The sequence below is a fragment of the Pogona vitticeps genome, chromosome 1 (genome assembly GCF_051106095.1).
Source record: "Pogona vitticeps strain Pit_001003342236 chromosome 1, PviZW2.1, whole genome shotgun sequence".
NCBI classification, from domain to species: Eukaryota; Metazoa; Chordata; class Lepidosauria; order Squamata; family Agamidae; genus Pogona; species Pogona vitticeps.
Genome location: NC_135783.1, coordinates 12,714,543 through 12,737,546, shown reverse-complemented (window position 1 = coordinate 12,737,546; position 23,004 = coordinate 12,714,543). Strand labels below are relative to the sequence as shown.

Genomic DNA, 23,004 nt, shown 5'->3' with positions numbered 1-23,004 from the left:
AAAAGTATGTCAACAGTAACAACAAAACATACCAACAGTCTAGTGAAGGGTGGGCATTTAGTCACCCAGTTTGCTTTTCACACTGAGAACAATTTCAGATTTATCAGTGGACATGATGAACAGTCTTTCAGACAGACTTTTCATTTAGAAATAACAGTTACACTTCAGGATTTCGCTCTTATTCAACGATGGCCAGTACTGTTTGCTAAAGGTGAGGGCAACGAGACCAGAGGCCTGTTAAGCATGAGTAAAGTTTTTTTTCTTGCAAACTATTTACATTCCTGCTTCTATTTCTGAGTTGCAGGTTGCATGTGTTGTATGATGAGCGAGGATGAAAATACTTGCAAAGCAGAACTCTACCATTTCTCACAAGGCTCAAAGAACACTATGACTACGGACATGATGGAAGAAACAATTAAACAATCAGAAGGTAAAGAAATCATGTAGAATAAAGTCACACAGGGAGATGGCTAAGTAGTGGTGAAAGTCCCTTCGGAAACTACTTCCCCCCGTCAAAAAAAACCCAACCCTCAGGGCTGGCTGCGCTGGCTAAGGGATGCTTGGGAGTTGTAGTCTAGAAAGCTAGACGAAGGCACACCTCCCAGAACGGCACATGCACGGAGGAGGTTGCTCAGGATCTCAGCGCACAGATGGGAAACAATAGACAGAGGCTTCACAAATTTGGGAGGCTAAGCCATTTACCAGCACCTTGAGCTGGGCTTGGAAACCAGCAGGGAACCATGCAATCCCCAGCATTTGTGTTCACTGGGCTGCATCTAGAAAAATGGCTCAGCTGAATTCTGAACAAGGCAAAGCTTCTCAGTCATTTTCAAGGGCAGCCCGACACATTAAGCACTGTAGCAATCTAACCTAGAGGTCAACAGAGCACGGAGCACTGTGGCTCGGATCGAAGGTTATGCAACCTCCTCCTGCACCCTGTGTGTTTCGCTTGTACTTTTGACTGTGTTTTTTTAAGGAGGTGATTAAAGCCTCCACAAAAGCGGCACATCTTCTGCCTTTTAAACAGGCCACCCCCAGACCCACATCTGCTCAGAGAAGAGAGGTGAGGTCTCTTTTCAACCCTCTTTGTTTTAGCAATACAGTCAAGTGATAACCACTTTAAGCATTTTGAAGGCTTCTTTAAGAAAGCAGTGCTTTTCTTTTTCTTTATTTGTATCAGAGCATTTAAAATTACAGTCGTGCCCCGCTTAACTATTACCCCGCATTACAACGAATCCGCTTCACGACGATGTATTTGCAATCGCAACTGCAATCGCAAAACGATGCTTTAAATTGGGTTTTTTCGCTTTGTGAAGATTGGTTCCCTGCTTCGGGAACCGATTCTTCACATTACAACATCAAAACAGCTGATTATCGAGTTTTCAAAATGGCTGCCGGGTGCTCAAAATGGCTCCCCGCTGTACTTAGGGACGGATTCCTCGCTATACAGACTTCACTGAGTCTAGAATGTAGCAGCCAGACTTATTGCAGGGACGGGTAGATTTGATAATATATTCCCAGTTCTGGATTGCTTGCAGTGGATACCTGTTTGCTTCCAGGCTCAATTCAAGGTGCTGTTTCTGACCTATAAAACCCTTAATAGCTTGGGACCTTGATATATAAGGGAACAACTCTCCCTGAAGCAAACCACCTGTCCTCTTTGCTCCTCACAGGATTTGTCATTGAAAGCGCCAACAGCCAGCGAGGCCAGAAAACCCACAACTAGAAATAGAGCATTTTCTGCCCTACCAATCCTCTTATTATGGAACAAGCTGCTAGTGGCAGTTCACCAAGCACTCTCCGTCCTGACCTTCAGCAAGATGCTTAAAAAATATAAACTTTTCAGGACAGCCTTGAATGGCCTTACACTTGAAAACCCATGAACACTACTACAGCATTTGCCATGTTATTCTAGGTTTCAGGAGTTGCGATGTTAAACTGGGGTTTCAATTTAACTGTCTTCATTTTAGCTTTTGTATCGTTTTTACTTTCTCTGTCTAATGGTTGCTTATTATTATGTCTAGTTATGTTTGTTGTTGTCTACAATTTGATATCCTGGGTGATTGTACACTGCCCAGAGAGTACCTGTTCACTATGGATTGGTACAAAAATAGAATAAATAAATATTCCACCCTCTGCACCCCCATTTAAAGAAAATGTTGTACTGTAGTAGTACCAATCTCCTTCAAAGAGAATCCCAAAACAGATAGATGTGTTGCTCTGAGTCTATCTGTTTACACAGAAAAGAATATATTGTTATTGGGGGAAATCCATCTCTCCCCCCTCCCTCTCCCACCCTCGAGATTGCAGCTACAGTGGTGCCTCGCAAGACGATTTAAATCGTCATCTTGTGAAAAAAATTGTCTTGCGAGGTTCCCTATATGGGAACCTCGCAAGACAAAATTTATTCATCTTGTGAGGCATCAGTCTCGGGGAAAATGTCTTGCGAAGCACAGCCATAGAAAAAACTGTCTTGCAAAGCGCCATAGGGATCGTGAAAACCAATCGTTTTGCTGGTTTTTCGCCCTGCGAGGCAATTGTCTTGTGAGGCACTACTGTAAGTTCAGAAAGCACTTGCAGGCCTGGTGATAGATAACATTATCTCCCAAATTAATTGAGAAGTCCCAGCATTGTGACCCTGTGAACCCATACGCTGCTACAAAATTATCCTCAGTCAGGTGCTCCATCAGGATGCTTTCAAAGGGAAGCAAATGCACCAAGAAAACATTAGGTCTGCTGTCCTTTACCAAAGAAATTCGCCTAGAATCTGCCATTTCACAGAAACCGTTAAGAGTTACCGTATGATATAAGTATCCTTGAACACTCCAGTCTTCCGTACTGTGCAGCAACAAACAAAGGCGTGATCCCAAAGTCATCCACGGATTCTTTGTCAGCTCCTTGGTCAAGGAGTAATCTCAGTATCTCAGGATATCTCTGTTGAGAGAGCAAAAACTCAATAGGAAACAAAGCAAAAGAACTACAATTTAGTCTCTCAAGACCTCCACTTTAGCAGCCAGCTATTCTTTCTGGCTGACAGCATCAGTTCTCCTTCCTACTCTCAGCTCCTTCTAGCAAAAGCCAAAAAGAACTGAAGAGGGAAGGGTTGCGTACGTTTCATTTCCAGCAAAGCAGAGTCTTGTGTGTGTGCTTTTTTGATGTTTGTTTTTCTTTTTTTGACCAAACCAAGGCAGAAGAGCTAAGAAATTTTTTCCTCTTCCCTCATTTCTCTGCAATTCACAGTGAACCCATGCTTTCAGAAGCACCTGAGAGACTGGGAAGGATTAATGGATCCACCCGCTAGTACCTCAAAAGGAGGTGGAGCAACAGGGAGTCACTACCCAACGTTGACTTCCCAACTCCCATAAAAGGCAGTAGTCACTTGAAAGAACTGCTAAATTTTAAAATGGCAGCTGCTTCAGGATGAATAGAAAACAAAGCAAAACCTTCTGGTATCTTTAGGAACTATCAGATTTATTACAGTCTGCGCTTTTACAGATTACAGTCCAGATCTTCAGACACCATCTTCAAAAGATAAAATTCAGGAGTAGCAGTTTTTTAAAAGACAGAGTCTGAGGACCTGAAGACCTGGATCGCAGTCCATGAAAGTGCACATGAGAATAGAACCAAGGGGGGGAAAGAAAAACAAAACAAAGGACAAAATAGTCAAAGACCAAATGATTTCTTTCCATGCAAGGTTTTGTGGATCCAAATCCTCTTCCTTTCCTTTTAAAGGTGCTACAGTATTATGTCTCCTTTTGTTTTGAACACTGCCAAGTTAAAACCACATCCCGTTTCAAAAACTAGTCAAATCTGAGGACATAGATGTTGTAAAGGAAACTTTTTTGGAATACAACTTCTGGAATCCCAAGCCAGCATGGCCATCACTCATACCAGCTAGGAGATATGAGGTCCAAAGCTAATTTCCCTGTGCTCCATCTGCATGAAACTCTATATACTGCTGTATATACTGCTATATACATCGTCTATCCAATTTCTCCAATCAGTCTCTAGCACAACTCGTCTTCTTTCTGCAACCCAAGACAGACACACACCTGCCTCGGGACACACACCGCAAGATATTGGCGAAGCTGTATTCTTAAACATTAAGAACCTGCAGTAGGATCTCTGAGACATAGCTGCCATTTTGAGCAGCAATGCCTGGTTTAAATAACACTGACATCAGCCTAGATCGGCGACTGGTCTGCAAAACACCAGCTCCCACAAAAGGAGGAAAAACACGTAAGATTCCATGAGAAAACATGTCTGCTTCAACTATTATAACCAATGTCAGACTAGGACATTGTCTAGGATCCCAATTCAAGGGGTGGGATCAATTATTTGGACTTGACTTGCTACTTGGAACCCACCCACCGCACCTCTCTTTTTTCTAGGGGAAAAAGCTTGTTTTTAATAGGGACTCAAGACTTAGGACTTGGGACTCAAGACTCAGACTTGGGACTTGATACCAAAGACTTGGACTCAGGCCCAAAGACTTGGCCAACCTTCCTGGTCATTTCCAACCTTGAGTCCTCAGATGGTCTTGGACTACAACTCTCAGAAATCCTGGCCAGCCCAGCAAGTGGCGATGGCTTCTGGGAGTTGTAGTCCAACACCACTGGAGCCCCAAGGTTGGGAACCACTGTTTTAAAAGAAACCTGAGACAAATGGAGTTTAGTTAATTTTATATTCCATAGGCAAGCTTTTGGCAGGTTTCATACTGAACAATTCTTATGCCAGAATTTAAAGGAACATGATTCGAAGAAGAACCAGAACATAATTTAAAGAGATGCAGCAGGCTATAAAGCTAATATGTCCTGATCTTTAAAAAGTACAATGTACAAAGTGTTCCACTAGCACCAAAATGAATCTTCTAATAAAAAGGGCATTTTTTAGCATTTTGGCTGGGTGGATAATCTGGATCATGAGAAGACTGAGAGGATATCTAGTCATATGATGAGGATTTGCTAGCTCCTTCCTCCTTCCTTACTATAGCTGCCTGTATTTGAACCCAAGGGGTGATGCAATGGGGGAGGGATAGAGTGCATCTTGGAGAAATGTGTGTACAGTCATATCCAGAAGTCGTTGTTATGCTTCCATGAAACATCTTGGGGATTTCAGTGGGACTTACATTCCACAAATTCAACAAAGTTCTGTGGCACCTTAAAGACCACCAGATATATTGTAACATAGGCATTTAAAGACCAACATCTGTTTTATGTGTTTGCAATCTGTAAACAAGGATTATGTAACTGTTGTTCAAAAAAGGTCCCCACAAAGATGGGAGAACAGTACAGAACAACAGATCATGGCAACTGAAAAGACTTCAAGCACTGGAAACCCAAAGAGGAGAATAATATAGTTTCCATCAAGCAGTCTAATAGGCTGTTTTCATGTTTTGTTGTTTTTAATGTGTTGAGAACTATTTTAAGCTGTTTTGTCCACTACTTTTCATTTGATATCTGTTTGAATTTTTAATACTATAATAATTTATTGTTGGTTAGCTTTTAATATGATGTAAGCTCCTTGGGTCCCCCCTTTGAGGAAAAAGGCAGAGTACAGATATTTTAAATCAACCAATCAATAACAGATAGTACCTCCTTTACGACTATATTGCCTACAGGTGATTAATTGCACAATCCTAGCCACTGTAGGCTTGAAGGATAAGCCCACCTCAAGACCTCTGTCAGTATCATGATCCAGCAGATATTCCTGAGCTGTGGAGCTAATAAACTCAATTCATACAGGGAATCATAGGCATTAAAACTCTCCAGCTGGTATTTACCTTTTACATTTCAAAACCTCTGCCAACTGTTTGAGGGTTCCAACACCCTGGGCAAAACAATTACTTCAAGTAAATTTATATCCAATAACAGATTTATCTTCCATGTTATGTCTGATCATTTCTTAAACAGATGTAATCCTTTTCCTGCTTAAAATGTCCCCTGTTTAACATCCATGGCAACTCAATCGGAGTGTACATTTACATTTAGACTGACTCTTCAGCAACCGACTGTCGTAAATCAGAAAAAAAAGGAAATTCAAAGATTATACAGAGCTGTCAGTTGTAAAAGAGAGAAAGAGAGAATACTTTGTATGGAAATGAAATTATGGATTTATAGATTACCTGAAAAACTGCCTCATGCAAAGAATTCCATTCAGACCAACAATGTGACCCATTAATATTTGCTCCGTGTTGAAGGAGAAGCTTTACTACATCGATATGTCCATTCTCCACAGCTTCAAATAAACAGTTAAAAATCATCATCATATTCATTTCATTTTAATCGCCAGCATTATCAGAACAGTTTGTCTTCTACTATCAATATCAGAATAAATTCTCCAGTAGTATTTATACTTAACTATACTCAGTGGTTTAGAGATCTGGCTTTGGAGCCAATACTTGGGAGTTCAATTCCCCACTGTGCCTCCTGTGAAGCACAGCTAACCTGTGTCGCCTTGGGCAAAGCTGCACAGTCTCAGGGCGTCCCCAGAACAAAGAAAGGGTAAATCACCTCTGAGTATTCTCTACCTGGAAAACCCTGAAAAAGATCACTATTAGTCAGAATTGACATGAAGGCACATTTTTTATGTTATAGAACTTCAACTCTTGGACACTCCATCACAACTACTAATACCTATATAGTGGTGCCCAGCATGACAATAATCCGTTCCATGAAAATCACTGTTTAGCAAATTCATCGTCATGCGAAAACTATTTCCCCATTGGAATGCATTGAAACCTGTTTAATGTGTTCCAATGGGGAAAATACCTTGTCATTTTGCGAAAATTGCCCATAGGGCAACCATTTTGCGAGCGCCGATCAGCTGTTAAAATGGCTATCCTGCGAAGCATGGGTCCCAAAAACACAGGGAAGCCATTTTGTGGAGCCACTGATTAGCTGTAAAAATCGTCATCTTGCAAATTAACAGTCCGTGAAACACAGACCAAATCATCGTCAAGCGAAAATCGCCCATTGGAATGACTGTTTTGCGAATTGCTATAGAGATCGCAAAAAGTCATCGTTATGCAGATTCATCATTTAGCAGGGTCTTCGTCTAGCGGGGCACCACCGTATTTTAAAGAACATAAAAAACAGAGTAGATACATCAAATATTTCCAATCAGATTATGCAGTTTTAAAGGAGTAGGTACATCAAATATTTCCAACCAGATTATGCAGTTTTAAAGGAGAATAATATAGTTTCCATCAAGCATGTAAGAATGACAAAGGCACAAATACCTTTTCTCCACCAAATGGAGACCTATCCAAGAGTTGTTTAAAAAGAAAGCTGCTTATTAAAAATGGAGCTACACGCTGGATCCATTCACATGTATCAGGGGTATGCAGCATCTTATTATATGCAGGATTATCAGACATCTATCCTGCCCTTCCATCTGCTTCTCTGCTACAGTTCTGCAGTATCTCTGAAATATAGTTTCTTTAAGCTGTGGTTTGTTCATACAACAAGATCAAACTTTGATTTCAGTTTCTCATTTCTTCTAGCAAACGCCATTTCAGACAACCCATCGTTTCCAAAGTTCAGAGATAATGTGGAACGGTGGACAATGAGAAGTGGAAGCAGAATTTTCTTTACTGTTTTCCTCCTTGAGACTATGTGAGAGGATGGGAAGGAAGGCAGTGTAAACAAGTCAACATTTTGCACGAACGGCAGGTTTCCACTGCTTATTTATTTATTGATTGATTGATTTTTATCCCGCCTATCTGGACCAGCAGTCCAGATAGGCAGGATAAAATAAGCCCCTTAAATAAACTGAAATAAGCCCCTTAAATAAACTGAAATAAGCCCCTTATATAAACTCAAGACTACTTTATATTTTATGTTCTTAAAATATACATATGAGTGGTTTTGCTGGAGTGCCTTAAGAGGTCTAGATGAGTCATGCTCCATCTCCTCTATTCAACAGCAGTACAGTGAGAGGTATCTGACCCTGCAAGTTAATCATTCTTCAGGGAAGAACACATGAATTTATTTTATTCATATACTGCTCAATAAGTGAGTTGACACTACTCTGAGCAGTGTACAAACAAGCAATGAAGGTCTTAGGCCAGGTTCTACAAGCACTTCTCTACTGCCCTCAAGTTCTGTATCAGAAACAATCCAATTCCCTCGTTGGTAGTACAGCATCTACAAACTCACGGGCCATGGCATCTGTTTCTTAGGACAAGGATAAAATGTGCACCCAGGGAAGTCACAATATGTTTACAGGTTTTCTTTACTTCAACAGGTGCTTTTCATGCTATCACAAAATTAAAAAGATCTATTGTTTGTTTATCTTTCTTTATATCACTTCACCTTTTTCATCTCTAGCAACAAATGTAATAATTGTAGCACAATTTTCCCTTTGCGCTAAAGCAGCATTAGAAGCATCAGCATTTCACAAGTCCTTTCCTGCCATTCCAAGAAATGATGCTCGGAGAGCAGACCATATGGAAATGCTGTTGCATGCATTCATTATGAAATAATAATTATATATGAAATACTGTACGTTAAACTGGCCATTAATACTCAGTCACTTGCTCTTCTCTTGTCTCCCTTTCTTTTTCCAGATCGATATACAGCTAATTTATAATACAGTATATGTTTTATTTTAATGGTGCTAAATTTCTACAAAGAATTTTAAAAACAGAATAGTACCAGCAATACAGAGCTGTTAGACACTATGCATGTCCACTAGCAGATGAAGTAGGAGGATATGGAAGAAATTCTGAATTACAGCTTGAAAAGGTTAAAACTCCTAGAAAAAGGTAAAGGTAAAGGTTCTCCTTGACATTTAGTCCAGTCGTGCCTCACTCTAGGGGGTAGTTCTCATCCCCGTCTCCAAGCCGTAGAGCCAGTGTTTGTCCGTAGACAGTTTACGTGGTCACGTGGCCAGCGCGACTAGACACGGAACGACGTGGTGGCACCTATTTATCTACTCGCATTTACATGCTTTCGAACTGCTAGGTTGGCAGAAGAAAAATGTACATAGTCCTAAATGTGCCATTCTTTGTGCTCTTGGGATTTCTTGAATACAGTACTAAGCCTGAAAACCAGGAATAAACTGAAAACATATTAGCTGCAGGAAAGATTAAATTGGGATGAAGGTGAAAACACAAGAAGCAAATATCTTTAATGAATCAATCAAGTTATTTAAAATGAGTGTGAAAAGTAGAACCTCCACAACTGGCTAGTTACCAGAATGTAACAAGTCATATGACGATTTTAAAAATAAAATAAAATCAGGCAACAACCCAATTGCTGAATTTTGTTCCATGAAAATTAACTGAACTACAGTATACAGAATTAAACAGATAAATGAAGGTAATGTTTAATGTATACATTTGAATATTGTCTATGTATATTCTCCATGTATTTGTGGAGATAAGAAATATATTCAGTTGAACTTTTTTTAAATTGAAAAGTGCTGTATTAGAAGTGAGAGTTTTCATGATGTTGAAATGGTTTAATGGGACTGGATGCAAAACTTGGGTTACTGTGACTGGCATTCTGCTTTATGTTACATGTCTGTTTATATATACACCTGCATTTATTTCAATTACATTTCTAAAAATTTAAAAAATAACTATTGTGTTGCTAAACAGAAGTTTTCATTAGGCTGAAATCATTACATCTGGATTTGAAGCATTACATTTCTATCCCCTTGTGCCTTTGTTTTAATTGGCGTCTGGCTTGAATATATTTTCAGTGAAACCTTCAAAACAAAAAAATTGGGGGGGGGGGCATTTAAACCCAACAGAACTATCAACCTATTTACTGCACGAAAATGAACAGATCAGGGTGAATACGTTTTGCATATTTTTATAACTTTCAGAGGTCAGTTATTCCCCAAAATGCATATGAGGATTAAATACGGGCCCTTTAAAAGCACAGTCCCTAAGTGTATTTGCTCAGTTTTCAAATAAGAATGAAAGAGGAAAAATTAAACATGTACATCCAGCCTGAGCTTTTCCTTGTTTGATTACTCCCGTCTCACAGCACTACCAAGATTTCTATTCCCCATTACGCCAAGAATTTACCTTGACTGCTCCTAATTCTCTCAGTGGACTTGACTCTTCCACTGATCTATTAACTCCACAATTTCACAACCCAGATTCCCCACACACTAGGCGGTTACAGAGTCAAGAAACAGTTTGAAAACAGGAGATTTAATGAGGTCTGAGACCAAACAACAACAAAGCGCAGAATACCACAGAGATGTCAGAGAGAATTTCCAGAAGAAGCCTGAAGTTATTTTTCTCCTAGTTCAATCGAAAGCCTGTGGCTTTGTGCAGTTCTACACTGCGCCCTTTCCAAAGTTTGGCTCCGAACTGCAGCTTTGCAAAAGAGATTTTTTTCTTTCAGAGAGACATCTGAATGTTAATCTTTTGTGTCCTTGTTAAGGGGTCCCCACTGATGCCCTGGGTGGGTTACCTGCCCTCACCCAGCCAGCCCGGGAGAGTCCAAGAGAGTCCTTCGTCCCCAGGCCCGTGGGTGAGAGGGACAGCAGCTGCTTGTGGAGAAGCCGACAGGAGAGGGGGACCTGCAGAGGGAGGAGGAGGTGGCAGTGACCAAGATAAAGGAGCAGGAGTACTTGGAGGCTTCCTCGAGAGGATTGGAGGGAGTCGTAACCACCTTGGAGGGTTGTTAGTGTCCCCCCCCCATACACACACCTGCATTTGATGCAGAAACTTCAAATGGTGCCAGGCTTCTTAGTGGGATGAGAAAACATCAGCATATCTCTCCCACTCTGGCTGCCTTGCATTGGCTGCCCATTCGTTTCCGCATTGACTTCAAAGTGTTAATGATGGTGTACAAAGCCCGAAACGGTTTGGGATCTCGATACTTGGCAGATAGTCTCCTCCCACTTAGATCTACTCGAATCACTCGTTCCAGCTAGAATGGCTGGCTGAGGAGCCTAACGCTGGGGGAAGCCCGTAAAGAAAGAACAAGAAACCAGGCCTTCTCGGCAGTGGCTCCTCGGCTATGGAACAACCTTCCAACAGAAATCTGTCTGGCAACCTCGCTGGGTGTTTTTAAAAGCCATTTAAAAACTTGGCTCTTTAGGCAGGCCTTACCTCCAATCAATAACTGATCTCTATTCTTTGTCTTTTAAATTATTTCATCTTGGTAATGATTTATAATAAGTGTTAAAAGTTACGATGTTGAAATTGATTTTTAAGATGTTTGTTATATTATGATGTTTTTCTCATGTGTGTAAGCCGCCCCGAGTAGACTTTGGGGCGGGGTAAAAGTCAAATAAAGTAAAGTAAAGAATAAACCTGAGGAGATGTGCTGGAGGCTTGGGACCCCCACTTCTGCTCCCTGGGAAAGGTAGAAAGCGGGCGAGAGAATGAAGCCCAAGCACAGGTCCTTGAGCCCTGCCAGTTCGGTAGAGGAAAGGTCTGGAGTCAAAGGGACCCGATGTCAGGACCACCAGAGCCTTCAGTTCCACCTCTGTGACCTTTGCACCCAAGCCATCCAAAAGAAGCAGTGGCACCTTATCTAGCTCAGCTGTGGCACTGGTGTTGAAAGCGTCAGTGCATGAAACAGAGGAGGATTCAGGAGGAATAAAGGAGTGGATCCAGTATCCACCACCCTCCTCTACTGGCTGTCATTAAAAGGACTTTCATAGCAATCAAGAACAGTTGCCCAAGACAGCCATCTCCCCTTTGCCTCTTAAATAAGGCCAGCCTACTCTCAGTTTCTTGCCACCAGTTAAATAAGTACCAGTCAAATAGAGGAGAACAGTCTTGAATTTGATTTAAAAGCTGTTATGTTCCTTTTTTTAAAAAAGAGGAAACAAGGCAAACATAGAAATTCAGCTACCAGTTAGCCAGAATTAGATATGGGGGTATTCGTATACGAATACAAATATCCCCGCACAGGTGGTGTTAACGAGGGTTCAGCCCAATGGGGCCGGACAGTCCACTCACCGATCTGCAGCGGACGGCGCGATTCTACCCAATGGTTCCGCAGCACGCAATCCGCTCGCCACTCTTCGACCTTGCAGCGAGGCTTCTCGTCCCACCTCCTGCCAGAAGTGGCGAGTCGATATCGCGCTGCGGAGCCATTGGTAGAATCGCGTTGTCCGCATCCATGGAGGATCGGTGAGTGGACTGTCCGGCCCCATGGGGCTGGACCCTCATTAATGCCAGCTGTGTGTGGATATTCGTATTCAAATTAGGGTTACAAATACCCCCATCTCTAGCCAGAATCCTACAGGTGTTGCTTAATACCTGGGTAACTTGCTGCAGCTACTCGCAGCTAATTGGCAAGGTGCCAGGGGGAATCTCAATCAAATGCTTGGTCATGCGCCTGATTGTGCAGCTAGGATGTGCTCCGGCACCGCATCAAGTTATCCACAGCAACTTAAGAAAACTTCCACGAACACCAACAGGATTCTGATTATTATTTGTCAAGTATGCATAATATCAATTTAGACAATTCAGTTGGATCCTTCTTGATAACTTCTCCATACACAGGTGTTACAACATAAATAGCAGAAATATTTTATCCCTCAAGATATGAGCAGTTTACTCCTCACTATGGTAGGTTTGTTGTTTAAAATTGCAATAATAAATATGCCTTCAAGTCAGTTCCAATTAATGGCTATCCTCTCAGAGTTCTAATATAAAGCACTCAGAAGTCATTTACCATTCCTTCCTTCTGGAGACACTATGGGATCAGGCAGCTTGCCCGAGGTTGCACAAGTACCAGGGCTCATAAAACTGCTGGTTATCTCCAGGAAGGCAGAATGGGAATTCTCAACCCTGACCCATGAGGTTTGCATTCCAACCCACCATTCTACCACCTTCGCTATGGCTACACCCTTCCATAGAAGAAGCAGTAGTGAATTTTTTGCCAAGAAGTTCCATGCATATAAAAACCGGACATACCTATTTTATAAACTGTAAAACCGGGGAAGGATGATGCTAACCCCATCTCTGTTCCTTATCAGAACACAATCAAGTTTTAATCTGCAGGGAAATCCTTGTGTGTTTTAATGGGCATTTCAAACACACACACCCGTTTTTGTATTAATTGTTTAAAATATACAGCACTGAGTACATTTGAAAAGTATCATATTTCCTCAACAAAGTTCACCAGAAAGCCTTTTTATAGGCACATGTTTTTAAAATGCACATCTCTGCATTCTGAACTGTATGTATTTGTGTGTGCATTTCTTTTGAAATAAATTACAAAGGAAGATTCTGGAGGCAAATCTCACTCCAGTTTGTTTACATAAATGTGGAAAGTTCAGACTGAAGTGCCAACAAGATGAATTCTTCACACATCTGACTTGCCAAATACAGTGACCTAAAAGGAGAAAGTTACATCTGGTTTTAAGGATCCTGGCAGATCCCATGCTGTCCATCTCACAGAAGACATGAATGGTGGCATTCACTTACAAGGTCATAGATGTCTACAGTTAAGCTACTTTATCATGGTGTGTGCACTCAACTGGCATTTTTAAGCATTCTTCAAATACAGTCGGTACTTAAAGCTAGTTGATACCGCTGTTCATATTGATTTGCCAGCTGTACATTCTCATACATCAAAATGGTCCATAGCTGAAACACAAAGCTCGTATGCTTGAAAACTCGGTCTTAAGTTGGAAAATCTGTAGGTTGGATATGACCCTCTTACACAAGCAAGCCCAAATCTCCCTTCTACATAGGCTCTCTAGTGTTCTTGACTGACAAAAAAAACTGGTAGGAACTGAATCTTTTGGTGGTTTAGGCCAATAGAAAATCTGAATTAGGCCCTTGGCTCTTTTAGAAGAATGTTTTCATCGTTTAGAGCCATTAATTACTTGATCTTTAAGTCGCACTGGCCATGTGACCACGGAAGATTGTCTTCGGACAAAACGCTGGCTCTATGGCTGGGAAACGGGGATGAGCACCGCCCCCTAGAGTCGAAGGGGAACCTTTACCTTTACCTTTAGGTCTTCACCATAGGCCATCTAGATTTTACCTGAAAAAAGAACTATGAAGCAACAATAACTGCAGCTGAATTTGTCTCAGCACTGTCAAAGAGTAGACACAAGATGCTTTAACCCTCATGGACCAGCAGAAAAGAAAGATTTGCACTAAGTGAGTTGTGGGATATTTTTGACCCTAACGAGAATCCTGTGTGTTAAGGGTTAGCAACATGATCATGGTTATATTTCTCGTACTTCCTGACTTCCTTGCAAATCTGAACACTTGCTCTGAATGGGGCTAATCTAGCAATAACCAGCTTATTTTACCCATGCTTCCTGGTATCGTTGTTTGCTGAAAAACAGAATGAGACTTTTTAAAATCCCAATTAGACCATGATGGCTGAAGGCCTGCTGCACCATGCCATGGGTGCAATGACTTCAGCAGCAGCAATTCATGGCTGGCTGAAAGCCTCCTTTGGTGATGTCAGTTGCACATGACTTCATCGCCTTGTGTATGAATTGTGTGCGCCCCAAAGTGGCTTTTCATTAGATGCAATTTGCTTTATATCAATAGCATCTTGCTGCTATTGCTGCTTCTAGCATTCTTCTCAGTGGCACATGCAAAATGGAGCAACAGGTTTTTAGCCATCAAACGGGAGTAAACAAACAAACAAAAAGATCTCAACGAGAAAAAGAAAGCAATAGATTTTTAGGGAGATTTTGTGTCTCTGCTGTTTTCCATTTGCTAAAAAATAAACCAACCCTGGGTGGCAAGCCACTGAAACTTTGTTTACAACTCTTGAGATGACAGTGTCACAAAATGCCTGTACTGTAGATCATGTTCAGCGTGGTTTCTGCAACCCAACATGATCTCCTGTCCTGCTGAAGGAGGAAGTACTGCAATGACAGCTCCATTTCAATACATTTTTTCAGCTGGCATTTGGGATTATGCTAAGATTTGTGACCATTGCTGTCTTTCTGTCTTTGCATTTTACCTCCCAGCTCATGGCTGCTAAAATAAAGACGATGATCATAAATGATGGAAATAGAAAAGTTTGGAAGTACTGGAAATGTTTCTCTAATGTGCTGGCTAATTCTTATATTTTCAGCAGAGGCTGTACTCACCTAAAAATAATGGTGTTGTCTCATCGTTAGTGAGCTCATTAGGATCAGCACCAGATTTCAGGAGAACAGCAACACATTCCACGCTTCCACGGCTGGCAGACAGATGTAAAGGACAACTGCCCTCAAATGTCTTTGTTCTTATGTAGCTCTCAGAGGGTGCTGAACAGGAACATGGGAAAGATTAGCTTTGCAAAAGTTCTTTTAAAGATGGCATGATCTGTTCTGTAGTGAGCACAGGCTCAAAACAGATAAGTGTCATGAGTGCAGCCGAAGATCTGAAACCTGAAGGGTTAACTGTAACTGAGGAGAATGCTGAGCAATCAGAAATACAAACACCTGAATCACCTCCAGATTCTCCTCCCCCAGTAGACAGGCTGAGGGCCAGGCTGAGGGGAAGACTTATGACAAAAAGGTCAGAGGATTGCTTGAAGGCCGCCCGCAGAAACAGCCGATGAACTAGCCCTGAATTCTGACAGGATCAAAAGGCTTCCAGCAGTTCAAGGGCTGTTTTTACTATATAAACAGCTCTCAGATGGCTGAAAGTCCATGGAAGCAACAAGTCAGACCTCTGGCTTGCATCCACGCTCCTGACAACCTTGAACCTTGTTCTCTGGACCCTTGGCTTTGGACTCTGACCCTGGACTACGTGGTCTGAGTTGGCTTTGGTATTTGGATATCGGCTCTGCATTCCCTGAATTCCCGACATAGGACTGGCTTATCAGACTCTGCTGTTGTAACCCCCGGAAATGTGACAATAATACAGTGAGGTCACCATCAGACATTCAGCAGATACCTGTCATAGAGGCCGGTGTAGCCTAGCACAAGGTGGTTAAGCTTCTCAAGTTGCAAAAAATATGGTTTAGTTTTATGGGTGGTCAATTAAAGATGGGTTTCATTTGTACGTCTGAAGGCGGGAACTGTGTGCCAGTGGAAGGAAGGAAGCTGTAACAACAGGCAATACATTTCCCCCTCTAATGTGTGATTTGACACTCTGTTCATACGCTTGCGCAAGCTAACACGACCACCTTTTCCATAACTTCAGTTTTAGCAGTTTGGTTGTCCTGCCCTACAGGGATTTTGACCAGGTTTAGCGTGGGATGAAGGATTCAAGTATCTGATAATTTCACTATCTCAAGACGACTGAATATTGAGAAGCTGAGGAAATTTACATGAAAAAACGTTGTACTGGAAATAGAACAGGTTACCCCATAAAACAAAACCATGTTTCTGTCAACCAACCAAATGTGGGGCTTGTAGAGCAGCTGTGGAACTAAATTGCAAAAACAATGGAATGGGGAATGCACAACCACCACCCCCAGATATTCTTGAACTACAACCCCCATCAGCCCCAGCTAGCACAAGCACCAGGAGCTAAGTGATGGGAGCCATAGTGCAACAGTTACCATTTCTGTTTACCAGAAGACCTATCAATGTATGGGGTCTTTTGTTTGAAAAAAAATGTTTTTTTTTCTTTTCTTTTTATATTCTATAAATGTTAAATTGTTCTCTCCTTGGTAACCAACAAAGGCTAGCAAATTGTATTTGGCAACAGCTTTCATGGACTGTAGCCCACTATTTAGATGCGTTTTACTCAGTGCCACCTTGGGTAATAAGACCCATATACAAAAAAAAAGAAAGAAAGAAAGAAAGAAAGAAAGAAAGAAAGAAAGAAAGAAAAAAAGAAAGAAAGAAAGAAAGAAAGAAAGAAAGAAAGAAAGAAAGAAAGAAAGAAAGAAAGAAAGAAAGAAAGAAAGAAAGAAAGAAAGAAAGAAAGAAAGAAAAGAGAGAGAGAAGTAAGAACACAGTGCAATGTTGATTTTTTTTCTGGGACTATACTATGCTTCAAGGAAGCAAACATTTGGGATTATAAATCCCATAACATCCCAGCCAGAGCATCTAATGGTTAAGGGGCAGGAGATTTAAAGTCCTAAAAATCTGGAGATCGGCAGGCTGTCCACAATCGCTCTGTGTGACACTCGCCACAGAGTCATTACGATAAGAAACATTTCACGAAGAAAAGGAAAATGATTGTCTGACTCTGGCTCTTAGGAGCTTGACTTAAAATAAGCCTGTCATGCATTTTACTAACATTTTAACTACAAGGCTGAAGCTTAGCCTCAGAGCTCAGGCAGTTACCTTTTAAAGGCAATCAGTTATATAGTTCCATGGCGAGAAAAACGTAGTTATAATTTCTTTAAAAATTATTTCAGTTTTTGAAAAAAGAACTAAACTTGTTACGTTTTGTTTTTGTTTTTTCAAATATCTGTTGTTGTTGTTTCATTCACCACTGCAGGGCACAGAATGTCATGCTTCAGCCATAGGATATTCCACTTCCAATATTCATTGAGCTCTCAATTCCACTAATTACAAAAATAAGTAAAAAAAATTAACAGTTACAATGCTAAAGGAATGAAGTCATCCCCGATTAATTTACAATCATAATGTAATCCAATTATATCTTAGTTATAAAGGTAAAGGTTCCCCTTGACAATTTTTTTTTGTCCAGTCGTGTTCGACTCCAGGGGGCGGTGCTCATCCCCGTTTCCAAGCCATAGAGCCAGCATTCGTCCGAAGACAATCTTCCGTGGTCACATGGCAAGTGCGACTTAGACACGGAACGCTGTTACCTTCCCACCGAAGTGGTCCCTATTTATCTACTTGCATTTGCATGCTTTCGAACCGCTAGGTTGGCGGGAGCTGGGACAAGCGATGGGAGCTCGCTCCATCGCGTGGATTCGATCTTACGACTGCTTGGTCTTCTGACCCTGCAGCACAGGCCTCTGCGGTTTAACCCGCAGCGCCACCACGTCCCTTTTATCTTAATTTTAACTACTTAGTTCCACATTTACTTCGGTTTACAAGTAACCTGAAACCATGATTTAGTAGGATTTGAACTCCTTCTCTGCCTCCTCCTTCTCCACACATTTTAAGCCCTCTTTCCATAGTTCCTGATTTTGAGAAAGCCATGTCAGAGATAGGACTTCAACCAGGGACTTCCTTATTGGTGGCATAGTCTCTTAGTTCTCACACTAGCACTCTGCATAATGAACGGCTAAAGGACCTCTGCCAGTTTTTCCCTTCAGGAGCAGGGGATGTTATCCACTGCCTTTAAGGCTATACAGCAGACTCCCATATCTGTGGGGTACTGGCTCCAAGCCCCCATGTAGATCCTGAAAAACAGTGGGCATTTTAATAGCATACACACTATACATAGCATGGTCTCTTTCTCCCTCTAGTGGCCCATTCTGGTAATTTCATCATTAAAACATATTTAGGGGAGATTTTTCTTTTAATATTCTTAATATTTTCAGCAGATACTAAATGGATCAGCAGATACTGATCCCACGGATAACAGGATCCTCCATGCATCCAATGAAATAGACACCCATCCTCAAAAGTTTATGCCAGAACACATTTGCTACTTTTCGGAGTGGCACAAGTGTCTTTATTGTATATCCTGATTTTCCAAATTACAGTATTCTAAAAACCTGTACAGGTAAAGAGAGTGGACACCCCAGAAAGATAAATTCGTCTGCCTTATTGTCCGAGGCGCTTATCGTCAGAGCTGGACGTGAAACAGGAGCTGTAATTCAAACAAGCAACTTTTCCAAGCTCTGCTATTTCTATACAGGGCCCTATTTTTCCCTACCTGCACAAATTAAGACCTTCAGACATTCACTTGTATTGTGAAATGCTGCTTCATGGATTGCCATCCAACCCCGGTTGTCAGGGACATCGACGCTGTAGCCTTCTCTGATGAGCTTCTTCAAATCTTTGACGTTGCCTTCTCTAGCAGCGCGCCCAACCGTAGAACATCTATCGGAATAGGCTTCTGTAAAATCCATGCTAAGAGAACGAGCAAAAGAAAGAAAGAAAGGGAGGGAGGGAGAAAAGGGAAGAAAATAACCCTTAAAAGTCATTGCAGAGCCAACAACACACATTATCTCAACAACTGAATTATAAATCCATGAAGTCCAATTTATCTGACGGGAAGCCTCTATTATAAAATAATTCAAAAGAAGCATTCACAGATATGTGTAATGAAGAAATTGCTTTGTATCTCATTGACATCTGAAGTTTTTACTTCAAAACTGCTTTGATGTTTAAAAAACTGTCAATGACTGGCCATGCCCTAGCCTAGATGAAAAAGATGCAAAATTCTACAAATTATCCTCACCCGGTCCAAGGCTCAAAAGTCTCACAAATTGAAACGTTTGAAGGCTTAACAGCCTGGTACAGCAATATCTACTCAAAAGCAAGTGTAGAGTAATTTCAGTGGGATCAACTTCCTGATAATAAGGCTGCAATTCCGTCATCACTTGCCTAAAGAAGAGCCTCATTAAACACAATGGACAAATATCCATGCATAGGCTTATACCTTTCAGATAGTATGCAGCAATACTGTATTCCTAAATTTCACAGAGAACTGTAGGCATTTTATTTATCAAATACAGCTCAAAAATATTGACAAGAAATATTTCTGTCTGTTTCCTATATCTGGTCCTCACCGACCAGATAGGCGGGGTATAAATTAAATTTTAAAAAAATGATTAATAATAATTGACTGCTGTCAGGTCAATTATGACTAATGGAGACCCTTTTCTCACAATACGAAGCAAGTCTGCATTGCGCTTGGAAGGTTTCTACAAGGGGGTGCTGATAAGTATTGAGGCTTTCCCAGAAAAAAATTGAGCTAGGAAGCTGTAACTGCCACACTATTCTACATATTCCCCCAGGAAGTCAATGCACTTGCAACATCTGCCCGGCAGCTTCTTAAGTCCCTGAAAATAAAATTCTTCCAACTGCTGGTGTAACCACTCATTTGCAGCATTAGTTGCCTCCAGAACACTCCCAAATCCTTGTCCCTTTAGGCATTTTTTTCAGTTTGGGGAACAGACAATAGTCAGAAGGAGCCAGGTCGGGAGAATAGGGTGGATGGGGCATCCCTCAAAAGCCTAAGGAGGTCAGTTTTACCATTGTTCCACCTGCAGTGTGTGACGAGGCGTTGTCATGCAACAGGACGACACCTTTGGAGAGCTTTCCTCAACGTTTTTCCTTGATGTTTTGCCTCAACTTCATCAATAAAGCACAGTAATATTCTGCATTCATGGATGAACCCCATTGGGAGTAGTCCACCAGCAGAACTCCCTTCTTATCCCAAAACACTGTTGCCATTTGCTTCTGCACCAACCTTTGCACTCGGAACTTCTTTGATCTGAGGGAACCCCTGTGCCTCCCTTCCTTAGACTGTTCCTTTGTCTCAGGATCATAACAGTAGACCCATGTCTCAACACCAGTTACCAGTTTGTCCAGGAAATCTGACTCATTTCTTGCAAAATGTTCCAAAACAGCCACCGATGACTCCACACATTTCCTCTTTTGTTCGGCTGTCAAAAGTTTTGGGATTCACTTTGCTGACAGCTTTCTCATTTCCAAGTCGTTGTGGATAATGGCACCAACTCTCTCACGGGATATTTCCAGATATATAGCAATACTTTTGGCTGATATTCAGCGGTAATCCATGATCATGTCATGGATGGATGGCTTTCACATTTGCAGGCACAGAGGCAGAAACAAGCCTTCCACTGGGTTTCTCACTTTCAACAATGAAATGGCCAGTTTTAAAATTGACAACCCAACGTTTAACTGTTGCATAGGAAGGGCCACTATCACCCATAGTTTGTGACATTTCATCATGGATCTGCTTCGCACCTTTCCCTTGGAGAAACAGGAACTTGGCTATGGTCCTATGCTCTTCCACACTGAACTTTTCTGGCGGTGCTGCCATGTTCAATTTGGAGCCGAAAATGAAAGATAAGTTAAAATCACAGGTAGCTGATTTTTGCCCCATTGAATATAATGTGGACCCTTGACTTACGGACAGCTCGAATTACAGACTTTTTGAGTTACAGACTTCTCTGGCTGCAAAATTTAGGTTCAATTTTAAAACACAATAAGTTAAATATTGAAAGATAAGTTAAACAACATGTGATTTAAAATACAATTAAAGAGATGGGTCTTTAGCTTTTTTCGGAAGGATAATAGGGAATGGACCATCCTGATCTCCCGAGGGAGAGTGTTCCATAGCCTGGGAGCTGCCACCGAGAAGGCCCTCCTTCGTGTCCCCATCAGCTGTGCTTGTGCTGGCAATGGGACCGAGAGGAGGGCCTCCTCTGCTGATCTTAATTGCTGATTACAGGCACATATAGGGAGATACAGTCCTTCAGGTGGCCTGGATCCAAGCTGTAAAGGGCTTTATAGGTAATGACCAGCACTCTGAATTGGGCTCGGAAACGGACTGGTAGCCAGTGCAGTTCTTCTAACAGGTGCGTTCTAGGCTCCCTGCAACTGGCCCCAGTCCATAGTCTGGCTGCAAAGTTTTGCACCAGCTGAAGTTTCCAAACCATCTCCAAAGGCAGCCCCACATAAGAGTTCATTGCCATCAATACACAGATGACATACAATTCTATCTCTCCTTTTCATCATCAGCAATGGAAGCTGGGCAGACCCTGAAGCAGTACTGGACCTTGGTTAGGGACCGGATGAGGTCTAATAGACAGGCAGACATTAATTCCAAACAAGATGGAGGTCATGTTGTTGGGAGGGGGGTCTGCCTGAATTGGAGATATTCTGCCTGGGTGTGATGGGGTCACACTCCCCGAAAAGACAAGGTCCACAAATCGGGGGTGTTTCTGGACCTAGTATAGAGAAGCAAATATCTGCAAGCTTCAACAGGGACAAAACGCAGACCATATCTCCCTGATCCTGGCTAGCCTGCATTGGCCAGGCTCCCTTCCTTCTGACCTTTAGGAAAGGAGAGGCTTCTAGTAAGATCCTTCCCTCTGGTATTTTGCAAACACACAAGTTTGTAATTTGAATTCTGTCTGAGGTTGCCTCTGGAACACCCCCCCCCCTTCTCTTTTTACTAACTGGGTGTTTGTGCTTGGTAGGTGGGTTATTATTTCCTTTACAGCTGTTAGCTGCCCATCTAGGGCTCTGCCACTAGAAGAGTGGGACTGAAATGCAATGAAACGAAACAAACCTTTCGGGAAGACCACCAAAAGAGTGCAGTAAAAGAGGCATACAGTACAATGAAAAACTAAATATTTAGCATCTGAGAGAGAAGTGATCCAACTCAAGTGATTACAACCTGGACTCCTGCACTGAGCCGGGGTTGGGGGGTTGGGGTTGGACTGGATGGCCTCAGGGGCCCCTTCCAACTCAATGCTTCTTTGATTCCCCAAGAGTCTGGAGGAGGGTCGACGCGCTCCAGAACCCGCCAGGTTCTGCTCCAGCAAGACGTTGAGAGGGAAGTAGAAAGCAGCTGTTGGGTGCCGGAGTTGGTGCCCCAGAACAGCGGTCCCCAACCTTGGGCCTCCAAATGTTTTTGGACTACAAGTCCCAGAAGCCTTCACCACCACCTCTGCTGGCCAGGATTTCTGGGAGTTGAAGTCTAAGCACATCTGGAGGCCGAAGGTTGGGCACCACTGCCCTAGAAGGAGGGGCAGCCAACGGCCGGCTGCTCCGAACTGTCATTCCCCCCCCCCAGCGGCGCAGAAGGACCCGTGTGCGTGTGAACCCGCAAACGGCCACAAGGATGAATGGCCAAATTCAAAGGGATCTCTCAGCACAGGGAGCTTGGGGACTCAAAGGTCACTTTTCCCTCAACCCAACGGTTCGAAGATCTGAACCAACTGGAGAGCATCACAGAGAACGACGTGGCTTCAGAGCCGGATTCAAGGAGATCGCCTCCCCTCAAAGCCGGCGACCACCTCGCAGCAGAACCGCAAAAGAATTCACCTCAGCCCCAATAATAAAAGCCTCCTTCCAAGCCCAACCTCCCCTTCTCGCCCGGCACCGCAAGGCACGCTGGGAGTGGTAGTTCGCCCTCGTGATTGGGCGAGGGGCCCGGCACGACCCGCCCGTTTCTCCTCGGGGGGGAGGAGGAAGAGGAGG

The 23,004-nt window shown here is 42.3% G+C and overlaps 1 protein-coding gene across 4 annotated transcripts in view; it reads right to left on the bottom strand.

Moving 5' to 3' along the window:
• The window catches only part of ASB3 (ankyrin repeat and SOCS box containing 3), a 65,334-nt gene that overhangs the window by 19,647 nt on the left and 22,683 nt on the right, over positions 1-23,004 (bottom strand). Inside the window, exons 1-5 of one of the 4 annotated variants that reach the window (XM_072987463.2) lie at positions 22,744-22,828; positions 18,698-18,894; positions 15,049-15,207; positions 6,125-6,237; positions 2,799-2,934 (exon numbers count right to left, since the gene is read on the bottom strand). In XM_072987463.2, the coding sequence (XP_072843564.2) occupies positions 2,799-2,934; positions 6,125-6,237; positions 15,049-15,207; positions 18,698-18,893 (604 nt within the window). In that variant the 5' untranslated portion in view covers position 18,894; positions 22,744-22,828. Of the gene's footprint in view, positions 1-2,798; positions 2,935-6,124; positions 6,238-15,048; positions 15,208-18,697; positions 18,895-20,239; positions 20,512-22,743; positions 22,829-23,004 lie in introns of those variants that run through there. The other 3 variants (XM_078382476.1, XM_020809922.3, XM_020809924.3) reach the window with 3 other exon arrangements.